Source organism: Bos mutus, chromosome 25 (assembly GCF_027580195.1).
Source record: "Bos mutus isolate GX-2022 chromosome 25, NWIPB_WYAK_1.1, whole genome shotgun sequence".
Classification (NCBI taxonomy): domain Eukaryota; kingdom Metazoa; phylum Chordata; class Mammalia; order Artiodactyla; family Bovidae; genus Bos; species Bos mutus.
The window spans coordinates 38,439,817-38,463,687 of NC_091641.1; the positions used below are offsets into that span (position 1 = coordinate 38,439,817).

At 52.3% G+C, this 23,871-nt stretch overlaps 2 protein-coding genes across 6 annotated transcripts in view; one reads left to right on the plus strand and one right to left on the minus strand.

The window, feature by feature from the left end:
• The first annotated feature begins 367 nt into the window (after positions 1 to 367).
• NMRAL1 (NmrA like redox sensor 1) lies at positions 368 to 6,556 on the plus strand. 4 transcript variants are annotated; one of them, XM_070362461.1, is made up of 6 exons: positions 541 to 775; positions 904 to 977; positions 1,126 to 1,364; positions 3,713 to 3,962; positions 5,083 to 5,273; positions 6,268 to 6,556. In XM_070362461.1, the coding sequence occupies exons 2-6, from the start codon at positions 938 to 940 to the stop codon at positions 6,445 to 6,447; spliced, it is 900 nt and encodes a 299-aa protein (XP_070218562.1). In that variant the 5' UTR covers positions 541 to 775; positions 904 to 937; the 3' UTR covers positions 6,448 to 6,556. The 4 variants fall into 4 exon arrangements, with proteins under 4 accessions (XP_070218563.1, XP_070218562.1, XP_005887888.1 ...); XM_005887826.3 differs by having other exon boundaries at positions 658 to 738; XM_070362462.1 differs by lacking the exon at positions 1,126 to 1,364 and having other exon boundaries at positions 368 to 738.
• Positions 6,557 to 8,942: 2,386 nt separating this feature from the next.
• The window catches only part of DNAJA3 (DnaJ heat shock protein family (Hsp40) member A3), a 31,194-nt gene continuing 16,265 nt past the window's right edge, over positions 8,943 to 23,871 (minus strand). The window contains exons 6-12 of one of the 2 annotated variants that reach the window (XM_070362213.1): positions 18,618 to 18,765; positions 17,549 to 17,613; positions 15,991 to 16,119; positions 15,428 to 15,543; positions 14,583 to 14,680; positions 10,660 to 10,776; positions 8,943 to 10,118 (exon numbers count right to left, since the gene is read on the minus strand). In XM_070362213.1, coding sequence (XP_070218314.1) covers positions 10,673 to 10,776; positions 14,583 to 14,680; positions 15,428 to 15,543; positions 15,991 to 16,119; positions 17,549 to 17,613; positions 18,618 to 18,765 — 660 coding nt within the window. In that variant the 3' untranslated portion in view covers positions 8,943 to 10,118; positions 10,660 to 10,672. The remainder of the gene's footprint in view (positions 10,119 to 10,659; positions 10,777 to 14,582; positions 14,681 to 15,427; positions 15,544 to 15,990; positions 16,120 to 17,548; positions 17,614 to 18,617; positions 18,766 to 23,871) is intronic. The other variant, XM_070362214.1, reaches the window with a different exon arrangement.

The window sequence follows — 23,871 nt, forward strand, 5'->3', positions numbered from 1 at the left end:
GAAAATTTGGGAGAATGGCATTGAAACATGTATAATATCATGTATGAAACGAGTTGCCAGTCCAGGTTCGATGCACGATACTGGATGCTTGGGGCTGGTGCACTGGGACGACCCAGAGGGATGGTAAGGGGAGGGGGGAGGGAGGAGGGTTCAGGATGGGGAACACATGTATACCTGTGGCGGATTCATTTTGATATTTGGCAAAACTAATACAATTTGTAAAGTTTAAAAATAAAATTTAAAAAAAAAGAGTCACGAATATAGATTTGTCTTTGGGCGACACCCATATCTCAAAGATCAGATGTTCATGCAAAATAAAAATTATTTAGTTACTCATATTTGCTTGGCGCAGCCGTCACCACCAGCATTCGCCTATGCAGTGCATTTCGGTCAGACCTGATTTACGCAAGTTCGGTTTACGTAGGCTTCGGGCCGGCGGCTCCAGACCTTCGGCCGAGTTCGCCCGAGTCGGGACGAACCATCTGTGCCTGCGGAGGGGGGTGGCGTGTCCGCTTCGCGCAGTGAGGGCCCGGAAGGCGAGGATTCGGAAGCAACCCAGCCTGGGGTCCCTTCATGCAGGGTGTCTGGGAAAGCATGGCTTTGCCAGGTTGCCACTGGAGCTGAGGGCGAGGGTCGGCGCCACATGTAGGGTTGCATCCCCCCTCCGCCGTGGACTCGGCTGCAGCCTCACGGGTCCCCAGTTCCCGGAGCGTTTCACATCTAGGCCTCCACTGGGAGGTACAGCTGGTCTGGAGGGCCCGGGAAAGGGTTGCGGGTAGGACCCGGAGCCAGTCCTAGGGGACGGGGGTGGCGGAGTCCCTCTGTTTCCCGGCCGAACCGCCCCCTGGGGCCTATGCGACGCGCGCGCCCTTTCGCCCACTCTGCGCCTCTCACTGCCCCTAGACTTCTCGGGACCACACCTTCCGCTCCCGCTCACATGGCGGACAAGAAGCTGGTGGTGGTGTTTGGAGCCACAGGTAAGCGAAACCCCAAAAGGAGGCGCTGGACCCCTTACCCAGGACAGCCCGGGGGTCCGGCCGGCCCCGCCCCCCAGCTCTAGGGGCGCCACCCTGCGCAGGCCTACCATGCAGGTTCCACCCTGCAGGTCTTTCTGATTCTCCGCAGGTGCCCAGGGAGGCTCAGTGGCCCGGACACTCCTGGAAGATGGGACATTTAGGGTCCGAGTGGTGACCCGGGACCCTGGGCAGAGGGCAGCGAAGCAGCTGAGGCTGCAAGGTGCAGAGGTAGTGCAGGGAGACCAGGATGACGAGGCCAGCATGGAGCTGGCCCTGAGCGGGGCTCACGCCACCTTCATTGTGACCAACTACTGGGAGAACTGCAGCCAGGAGCAGGAGGTCAAGCAGGTGAGGCCAGGCCGCTGGGCGTCAGGAGGCCAGGGCAGGAGCCAGGCATCTTCAAAGAGCTCCCAGGTCTCTCTACTGGCCCTTGCAGGGCAGCTCTGACTTGTCAGAGAGGGGCTGCCCCCTGCCTGTGACGACGGACACTGCAGCCTTTCCCCTCTTCCATGCAGCCCTCCTAGACTTTGATAAGGGCAGGAGGTGGCTTCTTCATCCAATGACTTAAGATATCACCATACTGTTCACCCTTTTGAAGTGAACAGTTCAGTGTTTTTTCACACGTTTGTAAAGTTGTGCCGCCATCACCACTACTAATTCCAGAACATTTAATCACCCCCAAAGGAAAACACCATAGCTGGTGGCAGCCCCTCCCCATTCTCCCCTCCCCAGGCCGAGGCAACCCCAATCTGCTTTATGTCATCCAGTGACTTCACATTTTTCTTAACAACTGTGCTGACCCATAATTTTCTTAAAAGGTACACATTTTAATTGTACAGTTTGATGAAATTTGAAGATAAATATACCCATATAACTGACTTCCCGGGTGGCGCTAGTGGTAGAGAACCCACCTGCCAGTGCAGGACACATAAGAGACATGGGTTCAGTCCCTGAGTTAGGAAGATCCTCTGGAGGAGGGCATGGCAACCCACTCCAGTATTCTTGCCTGGAGAATCCCACGGACAGAAGAGACTGGAGGGCTACAGTCTACAGGGTTGCAAAGAGTGGGACCCAGTTGAAGCCACTTAGCACACACACAGCACACATACGCATGGAACTAACGTTCTAATCAAAATATGGTGAGGGACAGGGAAGCCTGGCGTGCTGCAGTTCATGGGGTCGCAAGAGTCCGACACAGCTTGGCGACTGAACAACAACAATCAAAGCATAACACGTCACCGTCATTCCCCAAATCTGCCAGGTCCCTTTTAGATGTTTCACGTTCCTCTTTATTCTGTTTTCCACCCAGCTTCTCTTTGGTCGGTGGCGTTGAGCCCAGGCTGCTGTGGGAGGGATGTGAGACAAACATGCATCTTTTTAAAATCCCCTGGAAGGTGGAGACACTTGCAGCGGGCCTGTCACATAGCAGGCGCTTGGGTGTTTGTAGAAGGTATGACTGGTGCAGCCAGGGTTCCAGGGCTGAGACCCCTGGCCATCGGCTTTCAGTCCTGCCTCGTCCACAGCTCCCACCGCCTTGGCTGTGGACGTGACTTCCCTGAGCTGGTCTGTGTTTCCTCCCATGGAAAGGGGAGCTTTATTGGACCACTTTGGTCCATAAAGGGAAGCTGGACTGGACCCCTGGTCTCTTTGTTTTTAACCTTGAGCCTTCAGTTGCTGTCGTACCTGGAAGCCCCTCTCAGAGTGGACAGACAGCTTTTCTGGTTCATGCAGATCCCGTCAACCTGACCGCCTGCACCATGACAAATGACCACAAGCCAGGTGGCTTAAAACAACAGGAATTCATTCTCTCCCAGCTCTGAAGTCCAGGAGTCCAACAGCAAGGTGTTGGCCCTGCCCTGTCTGGAGGCTTGCCTCTTCCAGTCTGGTGGTGGTGGCTCTCCATGTGGTCACGTCACTCTGGGCTCTGCCTCTGTCTTCACGCAGCCTTTCCTCTTCTCCCTGTCTCCTCTTCCATCTCTCATAAGGACAACTTGTCATTGGGTTGAGGGCCCACCAGGGTAATCCAGGATGATCTCAAGTTTTTTAACTTAAAAAATATCTTTGGAGACACTTTCCCAAACGATGTGACATTCCCAGGTTCTGGCGGATGGGAGGTGGACATATCTCTTGGGAGGCCACCATCCAGCGCCCTACACAGCCTTATGCACCAGGTGGTCTGTCCCCATTTAACCGAGGAGGCAGAGCAGTTAGACCCTTTGTCCTGGAAGGCACAGCCAGGGCGCTGCAGAGCCAGTCCGGATCCCAGGTGGCGTGTTTTGTGTGCTCAACAGCTGAGCCATAGCACTTCCCTAGGGGACGGCTGGGGCTCTCCAAGGAAGACAGCACAGCATGGGGACAAGATGCTGTCTGAGCACAGGCAGAGACGGGAAGCCTCTGTGCGCCCCCTCCCAGGTGGCACACGGTGGACTTCGGCCCAGTACCCTGGAAGGTGGGACAACCTGGATGATCTGGAGAAGGGGTGCTAAGGCTGTTGGCTGGTGGGAGGCTTATAATCCTGGGGTAGAGGATGTGATGCTGTGGGAGCTGCACAGGAAAGGGGGAACCTTATCAGAGGGGTTAGTGGCCTGTGGCTCTTGGCACAGTGGCCTCTGGGGGGAGAGCCAGGGCCACGATGGGGACACACACCCTTCCTCTGAGCTTTGTGGTTTCTCCTTTCCTGCCCACTCGCCCGCCAGGGAAAGCTGCTGGCTGATCTGGCCAAGCGCCTGGGCCTGCGCTACGTGGTCTACAGCGGCCTGGAGAACATCAAGAAGCTAACGGCGGGGAGACTGACAGTGGGACACTTTGACGGCAAAGGCGAGGTGGAAGAGTATTTCAGGGACATCGGCGTCCCCATGACCAGTGTGCGGCTGCCCTCCTATTTTGAGAACCTCCTTTCCTACTTCCTGCCCCAGAAAGCCCCGGATGGAAGGAGCTACTTGCTGAGTGAGTGTGTTCCCTCGGGCGTCTGCTGGCACCATGCAGAGCCACGGTGGCCCAGAGAGCGGGCTTGTCCTCCGAGGGCTCCAGGTCTGAGCCCCAGCCCTCTCACAATAGACCCATGACCCTGTTGGGCATCCGTGTCCTGTCCCATGAGACGGGCATGGCCCAGACTTCCCCAGGGAAGATCTGCCCAGTGCGGGGATACTGTGCTGTGTCTTTCGGAGAGCTTTGCAGAAACAAGCGTGGTTCTTGTTTCTGCTTCATCAGTGAGGAGAGGGTTTGGAGGGCTAGGTCCAGTTGTAGATTTCCCAGGGGTAGGAAAGCACTTTCTTCTCAGTGCCTGTCTCCAAATCTCTAAGCAGCTTGGAGGGCACCGTGTCCGACCTGTGTCCTGCCGCCGGCGGGACAGTGCAGGAGGCTCGGCAGGCAGAGCAGGAGGGGTCAGCACCCTCCCCTGGCTCCTCACCTCTGCATGATCCCTGCTCACCCTCCCTGGGCCTGGCACCCCAACACCACCCTTTACAGTTTGCAGAGCCATCGTCAAGTCACCTGTGTTCCATCACTGAGCTGGAGTTCATCCCCACAGGCTCCTGGGTGGTCTGAATGGGCAGCCGTGGAAACTTTACAGGCAGGGCCTGAGAGCTCTAGGTGCCTCATCTAGACAGAGCTCTGCTTCTCCCTCCTGAAAGCCACACCGCGGCCGGTAGAGTCACTCATTAACACGTTTATCAGCACCCACCCACCATGTTGCTCTGGGCTCGGCCCCGGCCTTGGCCACCCGAGCTTTCTTGCTGGCATTTACATCCTCCGTGGGCATCCACGTCAGGAACTGGGGTTTGCACCCATTCTTGGGCAGAGCGCCTTTCAAAGCCCCTTGCTCTCCTTCTGCTTGTTCCTGTCCCAGGCCTGACGGGTGGCAGGCCTGGAGTTCTCCCCGGCCGGGCTCCCAGGATTTGAACAGCCTGCCAGTGGCAGAGCTCCGTCATGTCCTGTTTCCTGACTCAGTTCTGCTGCTGTCCCTGAGGTGTCTGAGTTAGGCCAGGTGCTGACCTGTGCGCCAACCAGCTGGTGGAGACCGACCCCTCAAGAGACACAGGCCAGCACATCCCTCTCCCCCTCCCAGGCTTGCCCATGGGTGACGTGCCCATAGACGGCATGTCCGTGGCCGACCTGGGTCCCGTGGTGCTCAGCTTGCTAAAGACACCAGAGGAGTACGTCGGCAGGAACATCGGGCTCAGCACCTGCAGGCACACGGCGGAGGAGTACGCCGCCCTGCTCACCAAGCACACTGGCAAGGCGGTGCGCGATGCCAAGGTGAGAGGCCTGGCGGGAACGCGGTAGCCCCATCCGAGGGGCTTTGCGGGTAGCAGGGGAGTGGCATCCTGGGCTGCCCCACGCTCTGAGCATCACAAAGCCAAGTTCATCCTTAGAGAATGCTGACGTTGTGCTGTCCTCAGGAGTGAAGTGTGGCTGCCGAGTGAGATGTCTGGCTCTGGCAGAGGGCCAAGTGGCAAGAGAGGGCTCCAGGAAGAGGGCCCAGCAGGGGCCAAAGCAAGGAGGGAGAGCACGGGGTGTCTTGGACTGCTTGGCGGAGGGGATGGAGGCTGCAGTAGGCCCCATCCGGCCCCTTCCCTCACCTACCCTGTCCTGTCCAGACCCCTGGGTTTGTTGTTTCTAATCATTTTGAGAGTCTGGGATACTCAGAGTCATTAAATGACAGAAACCTCCCACAGAGCCCCCCAGACGCAAGCAGAGCAGTAAAGAGGGGAGAGACCAGGGCAGGACACGTTTTGGGCTCACATTTTGCTCCCAGCCCTTAACACCCACCTGTGTATGACCAGAGGCCCAGCCCCTGGCCCCTCTCTGCCTCGGTTTCTTCATCTGTAAAGTGGGTGTACGGAGGGTATCCTGTCCTCAGGCTACTGTGAAGAATGAACGGAATAATGATGTAGACGCTCCCTTGGCACAAAGAACGTTCTACAAAACGTGCACTAAAGGGCTGTGTATTACTATCTAAACAACGAAAGCCTGAGGCAGCCATGGAGGGTTTGGGAGCCAAGGAGTTAAGGTTCAGTTTGGTCAAGAAAGGGGAACAACAGCTTTGGTGTTTTGAGCAACAAAGTGACAAAAGCAGAGTCCTGATATGGAAGGGATTGAGATGTCTGCACCTCATGATCTTGGAAGAACTGGATATAAATTGCCCTGCAACAGTGGTTTTTGAAGTTTCATCTTTTTAGCATCAACAGTCTTCAGATGAATTCAGGGGGACAGAGTAGGGACTGAGGTACCGACGCCCCTCTGCTTGCAGACAAGCCCTGAGGACTACGAGAAGCTTGGCTTCCCTGGTGCCCGGGATCTGGCCAACATGTTCCGTTTCTATGCCCTGAAACCCGACCGCAACATCGAACTGACCCTGAAGCTCAACCCCAAGGCCAGGAGGCTGGACCAGTGGCTAGAGCAGCACAAAGAGGACTTCGCAGGGCTGTGACCCTGCCCACCTCTCAACCCCGTCTCGGGGGGCTGGGGGTGCGGTCACAGTGACCCTCTCTCGTGTTACAAGAAAGTTTATTTTTTAAATAAAGGCCATTGTTCTCACAGATGGCTTCCAAAAGAAAAGCGCTTTGTTTCATGGTTTGGGGTTGGGGTGGCAGATGCTAGGGCACCAAGGCCATGAAAATTCCAATAGGAAGCGTCAAGTGCCCAGCCAAGTGTGGGGGGCCAAGAGCACCCCCTGCCCCTGGCCCTGCAGCCAGGGACGTCTGACACCCCTGTACGCACACTCTTCCACCCCAGAACATCCGGTCATCTCCGTGTTCCTTCTGAGTTTTAGGGTGGGAAGACCAGCCCCTTCTTCCTCTCCCTTCACCTGCCTCCTGGGCCCCTGGGTGCAGCAGCCTCGAGATGTGGTGATCTCAAAACATGCTGGTAAGAAAGAAACCCCTGAAGGGACGTGAGAGAGCTGTGGACCCCAGGGCACGAGAACTTAGCCCTATGGAGAAGAGGTGATGCTGTCCACAGCACAGGCAGGGAGGGGAAACCAGGGACGTGACCACCCAGCCCTGCTCGGTGGGCAGAGCCCCCCAGGCATTTGGACGGCTTCCCTCTCCTGCTCACTATAGAGAAGAGAAGCGAAGGCCCGGAGGACACAGCCGGCGGGGAGACTGGTGTCTCTGTGGGCTTGCAGGACGTCCACTGCGGTCTCTACCCTGCTCTGGCCTTGGGACCTGCAGAGGCACTGAAAGGATAGCAGGGCTGCCAAATTCATTCGACCTGTTGATTCATAAGCACTTCTTCAACAACTTATCCAGCGTGCTGGACCCTAAATACAGTGTTAACCAGGAAAGTTATGCACCGTGTCTTGAGTCTGGTTTAGCAGGAGAGCCAGATATCAGTGTGCAGGACGACTGCAGACCAACATCAGGCTGCAGAGAGCAGGGGGTGATGAACACTGGAGGGCCCACTTTAGGGGCACAGGGACAGCCTGAGGGAGCAGCCTCCCAGGAGGGTAGGAGGGAGCAGACGTGATGACATGGGCTTCCAAGCCCACCCGTATCAGCAGGAGAACCCAACAAGTCATCCGTGTCCAGCCCTGTGATGCCCAAGTACTCCAGGCCCTCTGGAGGGGATACTCACCTGCTGGAACCCTGACTCATGATATCGGGATCCAGGAGTGGCCCTTGGTCGGCACGAAGCCTGGGGACAGCCCACCACACCGGCTCCAGGGTGAGCTGCAGGGAGCTGAGGGCAGGCTCCGGCCGGTGCTGGCCGTTTTACCAGGCCTCTTGGGGTGGGTTGCTCACTTGGTGCCCCCTGGCTGGGCTGCTGTGAAGACTACATGGGGGAACTGGGGAGAAGCAGCGTTTAACTCCCTGGGCCCCTTGTGGTCAGGCCTCGCAAGCCTCCAGTGCCTTCCCCTGTCCGCCCTCCTCCCAGCACTTCAGCAAGTGCTCACTTCCCAGCCACAAAGGCCCAGCGGCCTAGGGACACTCTCTTGTGTTTCTAAATGGCTCAGCTCATGCTCCAGCCCCACCTCAGGCTGCAGAGGGGTCGGGAGACAGATCTCAGGAGCCAGCTGTGGGAATGAGCCAAACCCAGTCCAGCCAGGCCTCGAGGGGGACCCGAACCTACAAATGCTGCCCCGCCACCTTCTGACCATCGGAAGGAAGAATGCCTTGGCACAGCCGTGAAGATGTCTCACTGGAAAGAAAATCCACTTTCCCCTTTCCAAGTCTAGACTGCTAGTTTCAAAAAACATGGCTTTGGTTGACTTCTCTAGGAAGACCTGAGGTGCCAAGAGAGACGTGATCGAGCCCTCCACCACCGTACCCTGGGGTCTCAGATCCTGCCCAGCCCACACTGAGTCCACAGCAGGTGCTTGGCAAACTTCTGTTCAACGGAGGAAGAGACTAGAGACTGGCAGGAAGTCGCTGAGCCTCCTTCTTGCCCACCAAGTCTTCCCAGCCTCTTCACCCAATCCAGCAAGTGCCCACCCCCGCCTCCACTACAGCCTGCTCAGCCCAGAACCCCGGGGCAGGGCAGAGTCATGTGCTTGGGGCCCACTCCAGCCACCATAGCCCAGACGAAGACTGCAATACACACAAAATACCTTAATATTCCTCTGAAAACAACGGAGAAAACAACAGTATCTAGTGATGGCAGTGGTGACGCTCAGGGACCTAAGGAGGCCACACCGCAGGTGTTTTGAGGAGTGGGTTCCCAGAGTAAAAGCGACACGCTGGATCCTAGAACGTTCGTTCAGATCAGCACATCACTGCAGGATAAGCTCCCTGCTCCAGGTTAGGAGGGTCGGTGCCTGTCAGAGCGACACCTGTCCCTCGGTGGGGTTGATGCTGAGGAAAGCCACCTCCAGCCACCCCCAGGAAGGCCAGTAGACGTGGGGTGGCCTGACAGGCAGGTGAGCACCCGCTGCTGGGCCACCTGCAGAGAGCTGTCCAAACTCTTTCAAAGAAGAGATGACCACAATTCAGGTTTTAAATATCTCTTTGCAGTAGATAATCTTATTTACATTGATACAGAATCATTTTACATTCTTAGAGCAGACACTAGCAGATGCTTTATTTTAGTAAATTATGGGGGGGAAACAGAAAGGACACTAATCAGAAGGGTTCTCCATTAGCCTGTCTTGCCACAGCGGGGGGATCTGGAAACACAGGGGAACCTGCACGTCCCAGGAGCCAAGGCTGGGAAATGGTGCTTGGTCTGATTGGATGCTGGAGAACCTTCGATTGCCGAGACCACGCTCTCCTCTGAACAAACACTCGTACGGGAAAAGACAATGATTCTCAGCATTGAATAATTTAAACACACGTCTGAAAACAAGTCAGTAGTGAGTGGTGAGACCCAAGGCCCTGATAGCAGCGGGGCAGGGCTGGGGTTGAGAGGCCCTCAGTCAGCCCCAGGCCACGCCGGCTGCGGTCCAGCAGAAGGGCAGGAGCCCCACTTACGCGTGCCTTAGAACAACACAACTCCACTGTCGGGGACAGGGCCACCCCGTCCGTCCTGACGGAGATCACAGCCCATGTGATCAAGAGTGGCCTCTGCAGGGACTGTCCTCTAGGCGTCACCCCAGGCCCCAGGCCCCCAGGTTCCAGCTGCTCAGTACCTTTGGGAATTAAAACCAACTCCAGCTGAAGGGTGGGTGACACCAGTGGGGCGTGTGCCCCAGGTTCCCGGAAAGGACAACCTGTCAGGAAAGACTCATTCTGGAACGTCCCGGAGGTTTGCTGAGAGGGAAATCAATCACGTCACAACTTGGTGCAGCTTAAGGCTTCATTTTCAAGCTGTAAGCATGGCCTTTAATTCTTTAACCACATTCAGTTCCAAATTAAGAGTTTCAGCTCTGCAGGAAGTGTCCAGCCGTCTGACTTTGCCAGAGCCTGAAGAGGCCAAGTTACCTACCCACAGACAGGAAACTACCAGCCCTGAGGCCGGCCATGCCTGACTGCCCAGGGTCTGTCCCGTCCGCAGTGACCTTCCATGAAGAGCTGCGTGGTCACGTGAGTTTGCTGTTGCCAAGGCGGTCCGGAGGCCTCTGCAGGCAGGGGCTCAGTGCTGCCGTGGGGAATCCTCCTGCGTCCAAGGTGCCTGGCCAGGAGGAGGTGCTGCTGCTCCCTGCCTAGTTCCCAGTGGACCGTTTTCCTGAGCCAAGACACAAACGGGTACAGTTCACTGGCCTCGCAGGAAGGACACGCCCTGCTGGTGAACTTCCGTGGTCCCCAGGAAGGAGCCCCCAACATCCGGGACCAGCACAAGTGAAAGGTGAGTCCCGAGACACCATGCTGAGCAAGCAGGACTCCCGTCACTGCCCCGCCCCGCCCCACACTAAAGCTGACACTGCCTAGACGTCCCAGGCAGGACGGGGCGGGGCTGGAGAGATCTGAGTTCTAGGCCTGGCTCTGCTGTGACCTGCCCTCTGTGACTATGGGCAACCTGGTTCCCACCACGGCGGGATGCAGTGCCCCCGGGAGCTGGTGGAAGGAGGGCTGGGGGGCTCCAGGAGTGGTTCAGCCCTGCACTACCGGCTAGCTCCCCTTGGGCTGAGGCTGGGCTCACACCATGCCTGAGATGGGAACCTCTTCACCTCTGGGGGTGGGGGGATGATACTGGCTAAAATGAGGGAAAACAGGGATTCATTAGTTCAGAGGGGCATGAAGGGGAGGAACCTCAGGGATTTTCCTACCTCGGCTGGGATATCAGGAGGTAAACATTCTCTTAAGTTTGGAAAGGAATCCCTCCTTGTCCTCCCCAGCCTCAGGCCTAGCCTTGCCTCCCGCGGAGCTATCCATGGTGCTGCCACCTGGGCATAAACAGCAGAGAGAACTGGGGTCAAGGGTGCAGATCTCCTCGCAGCCCACCCCAGGCCCCGTCTGGCCACCCAGGGCTTGCACTCCAAGAGCCACCAAGCGCCACCCCGAGAGGAGAGGTGGCCGTATCAGGCTGTCCAGGGTTGTCCCATTCATCAGATGACTCAGCACTTAGAGCATCCCAACTGCTCCCCAAGTCACTGGCCCTCGAGAGGAAAACAAGGAACAGAAAAGGACAACAGGCAGCTGTCCCACCTTAAGAACCATAACAGAAAAACAGCCAGTGCCAATGCCTTCCAGGCCAGGCTACATGGCGTCCATACCTCATTCAATCCTTACGATAACCTTACAGGTAAATTCCAGATAAAAGAAACAAAAACCAGAGGCACAAAGGGGTTAGGTGGCATGACTAAGGTCACAGAGCAAATAAACGAGCAGGAGGTCTGAGTTCAGACCCAAGCAGTCAGACACCAAAGCCCAGGCTCTGAAAAGGTGAAGAGCATGTGCCGAGAGCCACCAACCAGCTTCCACACCCGGCCAGTGCGCACGGACCATCTCCAGGGCACCCGGGACCCCAGGACATGTGCACTGCTCATCTGGGACGGGGCAGCCAAGGGCCCCGCGTGTCACCGGGCAAGCACCTGGCTCCAAATGCCCCAAGATGGGGTGGCCGCCCTTCAGTTTCCAGAGGGGCCGTGAGAGCCCCTCTGCACAAACACGTCACAAGGCAAGAGGACCAGGAGAATTAGTGCATGTCGACGTGCAGGGGGATGTATGTCAAGGACAGTGTGTAGAGGGGACAAAATGCCCATGTCCCCAAGATCTCAGTCTCAGACGTCTTTGTCGGTGAGAGGCCCGCAGCTTTGGGCAGCAGGCCTCCGGAAGAGGTGGGGAAGGTAATCCATGGCTCTTTACAAGGTGATGAATAGCCAGTAACGCTCATTCCACGAATCTGCACCACCTTTTCCTCCACAGGTACAAGCTCCTAGTGTCATAAGCAAGTCTGGCACTTACTTGGGGGTTCAGTGCCTGCTGGCCTCCCCGCTCACACTGTAAGCTGGGCAGGGCAGGGACCCCGTCTCTCTGGTCATTGCTTCTGAGCACATGGCAAATGCTTGGTGACCATCAGTGCGAGAAACAGAAGCCAAAAGGACTCCAGGGTGACATCTGAGGACCGGACCCACCCTACAGGCAGAGGTGCGGGGTCTACATGCACAGTCTGACTACCTGAGCTGACTACACGCTCAGAGCCAGCAGAGCGCCTCTTGTTCCACTAAAATGTCTTTTTCCTCATCTTCCTCTTGCCTCCACCCTGCCTAAATAAAGGGGCTCAACAGTCAATGGCGTCAGCTCATCAGAGAAGAGACCGCAGGTGGATCCAAGCTCTGGAATAGGTTCCTGCACGACAGCTAAATGGACGTACAGGGGTCGTCGCAGGAGTTAACGACGACCCACAAGCACAAACAACGAGCCATGCTGTCTCTACACCCAAAAGGTCACTTGGTAACCTCAGAGTGCCCCAGGCCCCCGGCTCGCTGCGGTTTTTCTGCTTCTCAGGCTGGGAACAAAGCCAGGGTCAGCCATTATTAAGGTTTTCAGCAGGGGCTACAGAGAACAAAAATAAACAAGCGATACTAAACCCACCAAAAACGTTTAGGTTGTTTTCCTACATAGTGGTAACTTTTCCAAATGCCTTCCCGATACCTTTCCCGTGGTGAAAGCAGACACATCTGCAGTGACTATCTCCACGGGCACTTGGGGGCTATTAAGCGATACGCTAGCCCAAGAACCACTGATGACTGCAGGCAACTGCTTCCAGTGTAACTTTAACAGCAGAGATTCAGGCTCTACTGAGTAAGCAGGATGCACCTTAGTACAGACGTCGGGAAAGGTCGTTGTGTGCACCGGTGTGTCCTCACACGTGGATGGCAAAAGGAACTTTCTTCACAGTAACAAGAGGCTTAACCACACCCAGGCTGCGGACTGACCGACATTGCATTCCAGTGCTAAGATTCTTAAAAGCCATTTAAAGAATTATATCTGGGAGCCAAATTTCCCACTGAATACAATTCTGAAATGACAATGGAAGTGAGTGGAAAAAAAAAATAATTCAGGACACTCATTTCACTTTATGAACTCTTCACAAACACATGCAACACATATGTTAACATTATGATATATTCAGCAAAATTATGTCAATAGAAATTTAAAACAAAGAACTGGCAAAGTGTCTGGCACATAAGAGCCTCCCAATAAATCTCGGCTGAACGCGGGGAGAGGGAATGAGCTAACAGGATAAGAACCATGGACGTTACTCAGAAGCCGATTGCAGGATCAACTCCCAATCTGAGCTCTCAGGAAGGGGCTTGATAACAACTGGTGGATAATACCCGACATGCAAACAGTGAACAAGGCCCAGGGTCTCACTCAGAGCTCAGTCAGGAAGACCTTGAGTTCCCCTGGGGGAGGGGCGCATGGCTGAAAGCTGGTTGCAGAGCAAATCTCGCATGCTCTGTGACTGTGGGAATGTTTGGGACCCAGGAAAAAAACCTAGAGGTGCATAAGTAGAGTTATGTGGAAGAATCATCCCCACTTCTTTTTAGTCCAAGGGATAGTAATAAGAAAATATGAAAAAGTCTATGAACCAAACCACTACAGTAAGTGCTCACTTTATGCCCAGTTGGCCACAGATAGAATCTGTGGCAGCTGTTTTTTCACAGAGGACTTGGTCCCCTGGATTTAGGGGAGCTTGGCCAACTCCAAGCAAAGGCTATTGCCACTAGGACCCCCAGCCCTGTCCCAGGGCTCCCAGACCAAGACCCCACCCTCAGCTCTGATCACCTGCTCTGACTGTACACTAATCTAATACCATTCAAGTTCCAAGAAGGTGAGAGAAAATTCAGGACCCAGACAAAAACAAAGTGATGCAACCAGGAGCCAACACATTGGGCAACAGAAGCCAACTCACCCTCAGCATGGCCTGTCCCAGCCCAGGAGGAGGCCCAACTGACAGGGAACAGCGTTTCCTCGGCATAACACCCCATCCCAGCAGAGCACCCCATCCTAGCAGAGCACCCCATCCCAGCAGAGCACCTCATCTGGGCAAAGCACCCCCATCCTGAGGGACGAGGGCTATAGTCACAGTGCCTGTAGCCAAAGCTTCTGCCTGTGGTCAGAGTTGGGGGAACATGGCTACTCACCAATCACCAATATTTAACTGCACTCTATAGATGTTTAAGCTCAGAGTAAACAAGGCATTTTGTTTGTTCACGGCCCTAGAAGCTCAGAGTTTAGACCTGCTGCACACAGGCAGATCTGGGGTTGTTAAGCCTGTAGCAGCTGCTGTTTACAGGACACTCTGAAATCCAGGGAAAGCCACCTGGGTGAGGAAGACATGCATCTTCTCCTTTAGTGGCTACAAGCTAGAGCTGGAAGAATCTAGCTGGTGGAAGATCTCATGCAGGAATGAGCCCAAGGTCACAGGGCAAGTGGCAGAACCAAGGCTAGAACTCAGGAGAGCAGTCCTAAGACACACAGATGCTCCCTGGAGGGAAGCGTCACAGAACTCACTGACCTCGGCCAGCAGCACGTGCACAGAGGATGAGGGCCAGAGCGGGGGGCCCTGCTTTCCCCAGAGTGTGGCGGTCCCGCGCCACTCTGCCCAACACTCAGCCCCTCTCTTACTACTGGGCCCTCTGGAGACTCCAGGAAGATTCCCCAGTGGAAACCCCAACATGTTTCCAAACCATCTGCCCTCCCAGGTACTGAGGGGCTCCCACGGGCCACAGGGCTGTCTCACCAGTGCTTGTGTTGGTGACGCCGTTCACCGTCCCCTCCACGTCGGTCTCGTCCTCGGCGTAGCTCAGGATCAGGCTCTGCTGCCGGCTTGTCAGTCTCCTGTGGACCGAGCGCAGTCAGTATCCAAGCGGCTCCTCTGGGCAGCTCTTCAAAAGGATGTGGACGTGGCCGGTCCCCATGCAGCATGTGGGAAAGGCAGGACCCTCGACCCAGGCACTGGGCACACCCTGAACCCAAGAGCCCACACCCTTAAAGCTTCTGTAAAGTAAACCTCTTCAACTACCCTGAGTTGTTCTAAACAACTGCCACTGTGGTCATGGTAAACAGTTTACCAGAGGGATGAAAAGCTGTTACAAGTGTGTGTGTCAGAAATTATCTAATTAAAGAGAGTGCTGGAAATCCAGCCCACTGAGAGGAGTTGGCAAGCCCTGCTCCAGATGTCTACAGCTCCCCCTAGGACTTTTCTCCTGAAGGCCAGACACGATACCTGCCGCCAGCTGGTTCTAGATCATCTCTCAGATGGAGGGCGACCCGAGAGTGATAATAATAAAACCAACAGCAGCAATAATAACTAACTGCTCCCTATGGGTTATTCATTTCATCTCCCAGCAACTCAGCGAGGTCGAACTTTTTTATCATGTCCACTTTCCGAAGGAGCACCTGGGCAGGACAGACTTAGCGGGAGAAGTAACCTGCCTAAGCCTCAGTGCTTACAGCAGAAGTGCCACACAGGCTGGGCGGTCGGGCTCAGCACCTGCCTGGCAGGTGAGAAGTCCTTGACTGGCTCCTGCTGGTGCTGGAAGCTGCAGAGAGTGGGTGGACCTCATCACACCAGGAGGCACTTACTTTGGAACTCTGATCTTGATGTGAATGTAGTGGTCTCCATAGCCATAACTGTTAATCCGCGGGATGCCCTTCCCACTCATCCGAATCTTCTGATCTGACTGAGTCCCAGGGGGGATCTATAAAGAAAGGAACCTCAGGTTTTCCTCCACCTCCACCCAAATGAAAACATCTCACGACATGAAGACAATCTTACTCCCGAAAAGAACTCCATTCAGGTTTCTAGATAAAACCCACCAAACACCACACAGAAACTGGCTAGGCTGGGTCTACCCTGAGCAGAGCCTGTGATGGGCTTGGGGGCCAGGAGTCTGGGGTGGCGAGCCCACAGCAGGAGGAAAGGAGCTCAGGGAGTAGGACCTGGGAGGAAGCAGAGCCAACCTGGGGCGCCACTGAAGCTGCTGCCAAGCCCACCAGGATGGACACGGCCCAGGAGCTGCTTCCCGGCCAAGTCACACCCAAGGTGTGGCCCACACTCCTCCTGCCTTCCGCCAGGTTGTTCCCAGGTTTCAGCCATTTCCCGTTTTAGAAAGAAAAGAGCAGTGAGAATGTGCTTGCACTCTTACCGTCACATTGATGGTCTCGTACAGGCCCTGCGTTCTGGCGGTGCCCCCGAGGATGGCCTGAGCTATGGAGATAAAGAGGTCCGAGTGGATGTCTGCGCCGTCCCTCCGGAACACAGGGCTTTTCTGCACCTACGGCCAAGCACGGGAGGGTTACCAACGCTCAGAGAAGTCCTTCTGGAGAGCAGACCACAGCCGCGGCTCAGCGTGCAGCATCCAGGGAGACAGGGTACTTTCACCAAAGCGCCCACCTCCCCCAGGCTCCGGGAGTTACAGGGCAGCTTCTTCCTTCACTGCAATGCCACAGTGTCCTCTCAGATGAAGCTATTCAAGTCTTGAGGGAAATAAAACTAAATTTTGAAAATTAAAAAAAATATAAAAATCTTACTTTACTAGAGACACAGATTAATACAATCTACAAAGGAAGAAAGGGTTTACTTTCCAGAGTCTTTTGGTACAAGCTACCTTCAAGTCAGACTAGCAGCACTGGAATGATTCTGATTTTATAAGCACTGTTTTTTTATCTCAAAGACATTCTTTGTCTTCCAGTGATTTCTTCTTTTCTTCTCTACTATCAGCTGGGAACAATCTGAATTCTCTATCAAACCTTCTTCATAGACTGGCTTCCAGACTGAGACCTTTCTCTTCAATTTCTCAGTCTTAAAGATTCACCCTTTACATTATTTTTGTCTTTGTTTTAAACTATGAAATATTTCACACATATGTAAATCAGCACAAGTAATTAGCACACGCTGTACACACAACCCTGCTTAGGTCACAGAAGACCAGGACACAGGTGACTTCTCCCCCTCCTGCTCACCCCTCCACAGCAGCTGCTACATTTAGTCTCTATCTTTCCTAGGAGCGTCTGTTTACCTTTTCTACATGTCCCTAAACAATACATGACACCACCTCGCGTGGTTTGAAACTACACAGATGACCTCATTCCTCGGCCTGCAGCCCGCTCACTCCCTGTCCGTAACCGAGAGCTACCAGGGCGTCTCACGCCAACATGTGTGTCTCCAGCTTCTGCTCCTAAGTGCCCACAGTGCAGCCCCCTCACCATCTCCTCCCGAAGGCAGCAGGCCACTGGCAGTGCTCACAGTTGTAGACGAGGCTGGCACACACCTTGCCTCCGCCTGCCGCACCGTCTCAGGGACATGCCTGGTGGAATCAGTGACAGAGGTGCCACTTCCTCTGTTACCCTTGCCTCAGAAAACTTTGCCTGCACGTCCCATGTAAATCTGTAGCTCTGGCACCTACTGTCCCCATGAACAATTCAATACATCAATAAAAAATAAAAGATGTTTTCTGTATTTTTATGAGTGCTTTGTTGCCAACTTGTAAACACCTTGGGGTAACTTTGTTCTCTCCACATTTAGCACAAAAGCTTGATGTAACACATGTTTGATCACCCTGCTGAGGTGGCCACCACTTGCCTTAGAAACTTGAACAGCCAGGCGTATTCCATGAAGCTCCCATCTCACCCATAAAAAGCCTGGTCTGCACCCTCTCCACGAGAGCAAGGGCCCAAAAGAGGCTGTGCAAACAGAGCACCTACCCTGAATGTGATGAAAATTTCTCGTTTTCCTACAGGCATCCTCACAGTCTGGCCATCCTCAACTCCTGTAAGCAAGAGAACAATTATTTTGGGATGTCTGAAGGCATTTTCTATACTGGATCTATTTACAACCCACCCACTTAGTCATTCCTGTTTCCTGTTAACAAGGAACAACACAGTCACCCAATACGGCAACAAGTAAAACAAGTGTCACTTTTCAAAGGTGCGGCATATAGTACTTGATAACCAAATGACACTTATTCAAGTTTACCAGCAGGTCCACCTAGTACCCCAGTGAGTTTAGAGTCTAGTGGGGCACAGCACTAAAGAATCCGCCTGCCAGTGCAGGAGATGCAGGAGAAGCAGGTTCACTCCCTGGGTCGGGAAGGTCCCTTGGAGAAGGAAATGGCAACCCACTGCAGTATTCTTGCCTGGAGAGCCTACGGACAGAGGAGCCTGGCAGGCTACGGTCCCTGCAATGAGTTGGATGACACTGAGCACACCCACAGGGGAGACAGTTATTAGCTGAATAACAACACCACGTATCACTACAAACAGAGATAAGTGCTTAGAAGGAAAAGATCACAGCTCCAAAGGAACATCTAAGGAAATGCTTCCAGAAGGCTCCCCTGGGGATGAGGAAGCTGCAGGCAGCAAGGCAACAAGGGGGAGCCTAAGAAGATAGGAGGCTGAGACCAGGAGGGGCTAGAAGAGGAGGCCAGTGTTTGGCCCCTGAGAATCGCCACAGAGTCTTCAACAGTGTGAGACGTGATCATACCACCCTGTGCAAAGACCACTCCAGGAACAGGACTGGTTTGGGGTGGGGGGTGGGGGTCATAGGCTGGCCAGCTGGGCGGGCAGTGGGTACAACGTTGGCCTTGGGACAGAAGGAGGTGGAGGAGCTGCTTCTCGCAGGAGCAGGACAGGCATGCGAGGTGCCGTTTCCCTATGACACGCGCAGATCTTAAGGGTAACTGGTGCAGACGAAAACGCAGGAGACTGTGGTTTCTCCTCGAGTTTCGGCTCCAGAAACAAGGGCAGATGGCCTCGTGGAGGAGCCCAGACCCACCGGCAGGCACGGGGATCACCACCTTCTTCTTCTGCTTAGCCTGTCCTGCTCCTCTGCACACCACACAGGGAGACGTGATGATGGAGCCCCGGCCACCACACCTCCGACACGTGGAGCGCATCACAAAAGGGCCTGTGTTTATGGTTTCCTACAAAGACAAAAAAAATGGGACCCTTAGATACCAGTGCACCCTGACAGCAAGGCCCTAGGACCACAATGAGCATGAGAAACGTCTCACCGAAGACCCGTATGTGTGGTGTGAGCCTGTGCTACAACACACTGCCTGAGGACAAGCTGCAGGAGCTCAAACTGACCTAGAGCACACTGCCTCCTGAATTCCGAACCAAACCTGATTATATGAGACAGAAAAATGAGACAGTGCCTCTCTACAGAAGGTCCCCAAGCCCCCAGAGCTGAGCAAATCACTTTAAAGAGAACCCTCTCTTCCCTTTACAAAAGGGACAGCTGGGAAAGAAAGAGGGAAGTGACAACTGGAAGCAACTCCCACCCAGAGCTGCCCCTGCCTGCCCCAAGGGAGGAGCAGCACAGGCCTCTGTCCCCCACAGCCCCCAATAGCCCCACCTCATCACAGATGCCCATAAGCAAGGAGGCAAGTGGCTCCTCTTGCAGCCACCCTCACCCCAGTCCTCCAGGAGCCTCCTCGGCTCCCAGCCCCTTGCACAAGTGGGGCCTTATGGTCTGTGGCCACTCTCATCAGGTCTTCACTGGACAATGGAACTCAGTTACCATTTTCTTTAACTCAACATCCTTGGGATTTTTTAGGGGGTGAGGGTAAATTATCAACACGCTGTTGTAGCAAATCAGATACAGAGATATATAAAAAATTAATCTCCCCCTCACCTTGACTCCCAGGGTGACCTGCTCATAAGAGCTCAGTTTTGAGGTGTTCTTCCCATGACTCACTCACTCTCCTTCTCACCATAAAGAAGTTTTTAAGTAAAAATTTTACAAGAAGAGTATATTGCATTCTCACTCTGCAACATGCCTTTCCCTCTCACCTTCATGATGCATCATGACCAATGTACATAGACCTCAATTTCCATTTTAATATTTTTGTTTCAATGCTAAAGAAAAAATATCTCTGCACATAGACACCCTTCAGTTTTACCGTATTATTTCAATGTTCACCAAAGAAATATGAAAAAAGAAAGTCACAACAATTCAGGACCTTGGAGAAAGGACCTCAGATGTGAGAGGAACTGGGATCAATAAAAAGTATCTGTAACAAGAGGCAGTGACTCCGATGGTAAAATGGTAGCCACAACAATCTTCATCCTCTCCAAGCGCGCCCTCTAGAGGAAAGCAGGCACAATTTTACTTTTTCAGACTAAGCTATAAGATTGTGTACAGGTACTGCGGACTCCCATCAGCGGACTATTTTTTTTTTAAAAAGAAACTTATTTTTATTTATTTATTTGGCTGCTCCCAGTCTTAGTTGCAGCACGTGGGATTTTTAGTGGATGCATGTGGGATCTAGTTCCCTGACCAGGGATCGAACCCAGGCCCCCCGCATTGGGAGCTCTGAGTCGCAATCACTGGACCACCAGGGAAGCCCCCATCAGTGGACTATTATTCAGCCAACAAAGAGAATGTTTAAAAGTACTCAAAGACACGGAAAAATGCCTTCATTATAATAAATGAAAAATAGGAAAAATTTCACTATGATTCTCAACTGATGAAATCTACATACAAATAGGCAAAAACACATCCAAAGTCAAAAGACAAATACAACTAAAATCAATGACAAACACTGGTGATCCAGTGGTTAGGGCTCTGCTCTCACTGCCAAGGGTTCGGGTTCAATCCCTGATCTGGGAACTAAGATCCTGCAAGCTGTTAAGCTTAGCCAAAAAAACAAAAAGATGAGAACCCAGGCATCCAACAACAGGGGTCTGGCTGAACAAAAGGGGATGTATCTGTATGGAGGAATACCATGGCCACACGTAGACTATTTCCCAAACACAGTGAGAACTAGAAACAAAACAAAACCACCAAGGTACAGATGGGGCTAACAGTTGTATTCTATCTTTGGTATGAAAACAAGGCACACACAGACATACATGTCTACACAGGCTTGCATCTAGAAAGATAGACAGGATGCTTTAGGAGAGTGGAATTCAATGGGTAAAAGTCAAGAATGAAAGGGAGATTCATCGTACACAGTTTTCAATTTGTACCCACTGAATTTCAATGATTAGCATATACAACCTGTTCAAAAACTAGTTAATATAAGACAAAAATGATATTCCTCATCAACAACTGGCAGGAGACACATCAAAACACTAACAGTCGTGGGATTATCAAGGACTTGTTTCCTTTTTTATGCTTTTCTTCTATGCACTCAAAGACAACTTCTGTGCCCCCTACACACTTGGCGGTGGTTTAGTCACTTGGTAGTATCCAACTCTTGTGACCCCATGGACTGTAGCCTGCCAGGCTCCTCTGTCCACGAGATTCTCCAGGCAAGAATACTGGAGCGGGTTGCCATTTCCTTCTCCAGAGGATCTTCCGGACCCAGGAATTGAACCCAGGTCTCCTGCATTGCAGGTAGACAAGGATTTTATTTTAAAGGTGGGCAGTAGAGAATCTCCCAACCCCCTTAAAAAAAGAAACCATATAAATGGAATACAAACATAGTCAGTGGAAACCTACCTGCATTTTAAGCAGATAATATAATCACAGTGAAAGGGGAGAAAAAGAAGTGATCTGAGTAAGCTGAGCACAGTACTTTGGCCATATACCCAAATGCCAGTTAAGCAGGATTGCTTTTTGCAGTGGTATGAATGACAGTTCTCAAATTACTTTTTGTATGTTATAGGATTGAGCAAATGAGTAAATATACAGGGTAACTGAGCCAGATTTCTCTTTGTTAGAAATTAATAATCTCTCTTTATTATTTAGTTTCAAATATGGACAGGCAGAAGACTAGACAAGCCTTGCGGTGTTGGGCTGAAAGTGGAACTATCAGTTTGAACTCACTGGTTTGTTAAATGGATGGATCAGTGTACACATATATGTATATATATACTCTATCACATGAAAAACACAGAAAGACAGATAGGTATCGAACATATGTCTGTAAGTGCACATGTGTGCATGTGCTAAGTCGCTTCAGTCATGTCTGATTCGGCAACCCTATGGACTGTAGCCTGCCAGGCTCCTCTGTCCATGGGGATTCTCCAGGCAAGAATACTGGAGCAGGTTGCCATGCCCTCCTCCAGGGGATCTTCCTGACCCAGGAATGTGCGCTCACACACACACACACATACACACTTATTTCCTGTCTCAGTCAGCTGAGAGGACTTGGAAGCAGTGACACTCCAGATACAATGAGTACACCGAGAGCACAGATCTTGGTTCCTAAATCCTACTAGACAGTTAAAAGGAATCAGGACTCCCTGGAGAAATGGCTGGTTCCAGGATTTGGCTAGGAAAGTGTATGCAAGCTGGGACATAAAGTAAAGAAGTGCTGAAACAATGATGGGACACACCGAAAGAATACAGGAGCCAGCCAGAAGAGACTTCTACAGGCAGTCAGGGACAGCTTATGCATCAAAGTAATAGTGATGATGGTTCAGTGAATGAAATAAGAATCCGTGAGTTCATACTGATACAAATGAAAGAATACATAAATGGAGAAGAAAAGAAAGCTCTTCCTTTTAGTAGAATGCCAACTAATAAACGGAGAAAGGGGATTTCTCTAGTGGTCCAGTGGCTAAGACTCTGTGCTCCCAATGGAGGGGCATGGGATCAATCCCTGCCAGGGAACTAGATTCCACATGTTGCAACTAAAACTCAGCACAGCCAAATAAATAAATAAATTAGAAAAAAAAACAAAAACAAAAACAGAGAAGAGACATTAGAATCAGAAAAATCACCATTTTGCAAGTAACAGTAATAACTGATTTAAGCAAGACTGATTAACGGATGCTGTAAGTACTGGGATAAGTTTGATGGGACAGGACACTTACATAGTGTCAAAGAAGAATGTGAAAGTGAAGTCACTCAGTCATTTCGGACTCTTTGGACTGTAGCCTACCAGGTTCCACCATCCAGGGGATTTTACAGACCCCATGGACTGTAGCCTACCAGGTTCCACCATCCATGGGATTTTCCAGGCAAGAATACTGGAGTGGGTTGCCATTTCCTTCTCCAGGAGATCCTCCCGACCCAGGGACTGAACCCGGGTCTCCCACATGGTAGGCATTGTAGGCAGACGCTTTACCATCTGAGCCACCAGGGAAGATCCATATAGTGTCAAGGTAAGTCACAAATTCCTTGTTAATTTCAAAGGGAAAAATAATAACTTTATAATGAAGAAACCCGGTGGACAGTTCCTTAACTAACTGACTGGGTTCAAATGTAATTATCATCGCTAATGGGACAAACTGACACCTCATGACTCCTGACATGATCCACGCAAAGGGCACTATATGTCTGTGCTGTTTCTGCCAAAAATGCATAATCTGAATCTTATCATGAGGAAATATCAGATGACCCAACTGAGGGACATCCTACAAAGCAGTTAGTCTGCAATCCTAAAAAAGGTCAAGGTCATAAAAGAAAGACTGAGAAATCGTTACTGATTAAAGGAGACTAAAGATATGACAACCAAACATGACGCAAGGTCCTAGACCGGCATCCTGAGTCTGGGGTAAAAAGAACATTATAAGGACAAATGAAAAACTCTGGGTAAGTACAGATGACAATATTGTTTGGACATTAAATTTCCTGATCTTGAGAACATACTGTGGTTACATAAAAGAATGTTCTTGCTCTTAGAAAATATACACTATAAATGACAAACCAAATGGGACAGAATGTTAACAACTGCTGAGGCTTGGTAAAAGGAATAAGGGAGTGGTTATTCATACTAGTCTTACAAGTGTGAATTACATCTAAAAGTTACCAAAAAGAAAAAGAAAAAAAGATTACACTTCAAGCAAAATTTAAGTTCCCCTCCCCCAATTTTAAATTACCAACATACCCCGAAATGTATTTTCAGAGAAGACAGCAGAATTTCCTTGCTCCTTCTGTACAGAGCTCTCCTGGGACAATGTGGAAGGTTCTAGATCACAGAGTCCCACCCACTAAAGAGCTCTCAAAGCCCCATGTACACTGGCACACAGAGGAGAGGAGAGGTGGGGAAGCACAGGCAGGCGGCAGAGGCAGGAGCCCGGGGAAGGCAGGGCGCACCAGGCTCACCGTGCCAGAGCCACCGCAGTAGTGGAGG

Coding starts and splice junctions, on each gene's coding strand:
- NMRAL1 (XM_070362462.1), top strand. CDS start 375: ATGCAGTGCATTTCGGTCAGACCTGATTTACGCAAGTTCGGTTTACGT. Junction 978..3,712: donor GGTGGTGTTTGGAGCCACAG/GTAAGCGAAACC, acceptor CTCGCCCGCCAG/GGAAAGCTGCTGGCTGATCT. Junction 3,963..5,082: donor TGGAAGGAGCTACTTGCTGA/GTGAGTGTGTTC, acceptor TCCCCCTCCCAG/GCTTGCCCATGGGTGACGTG.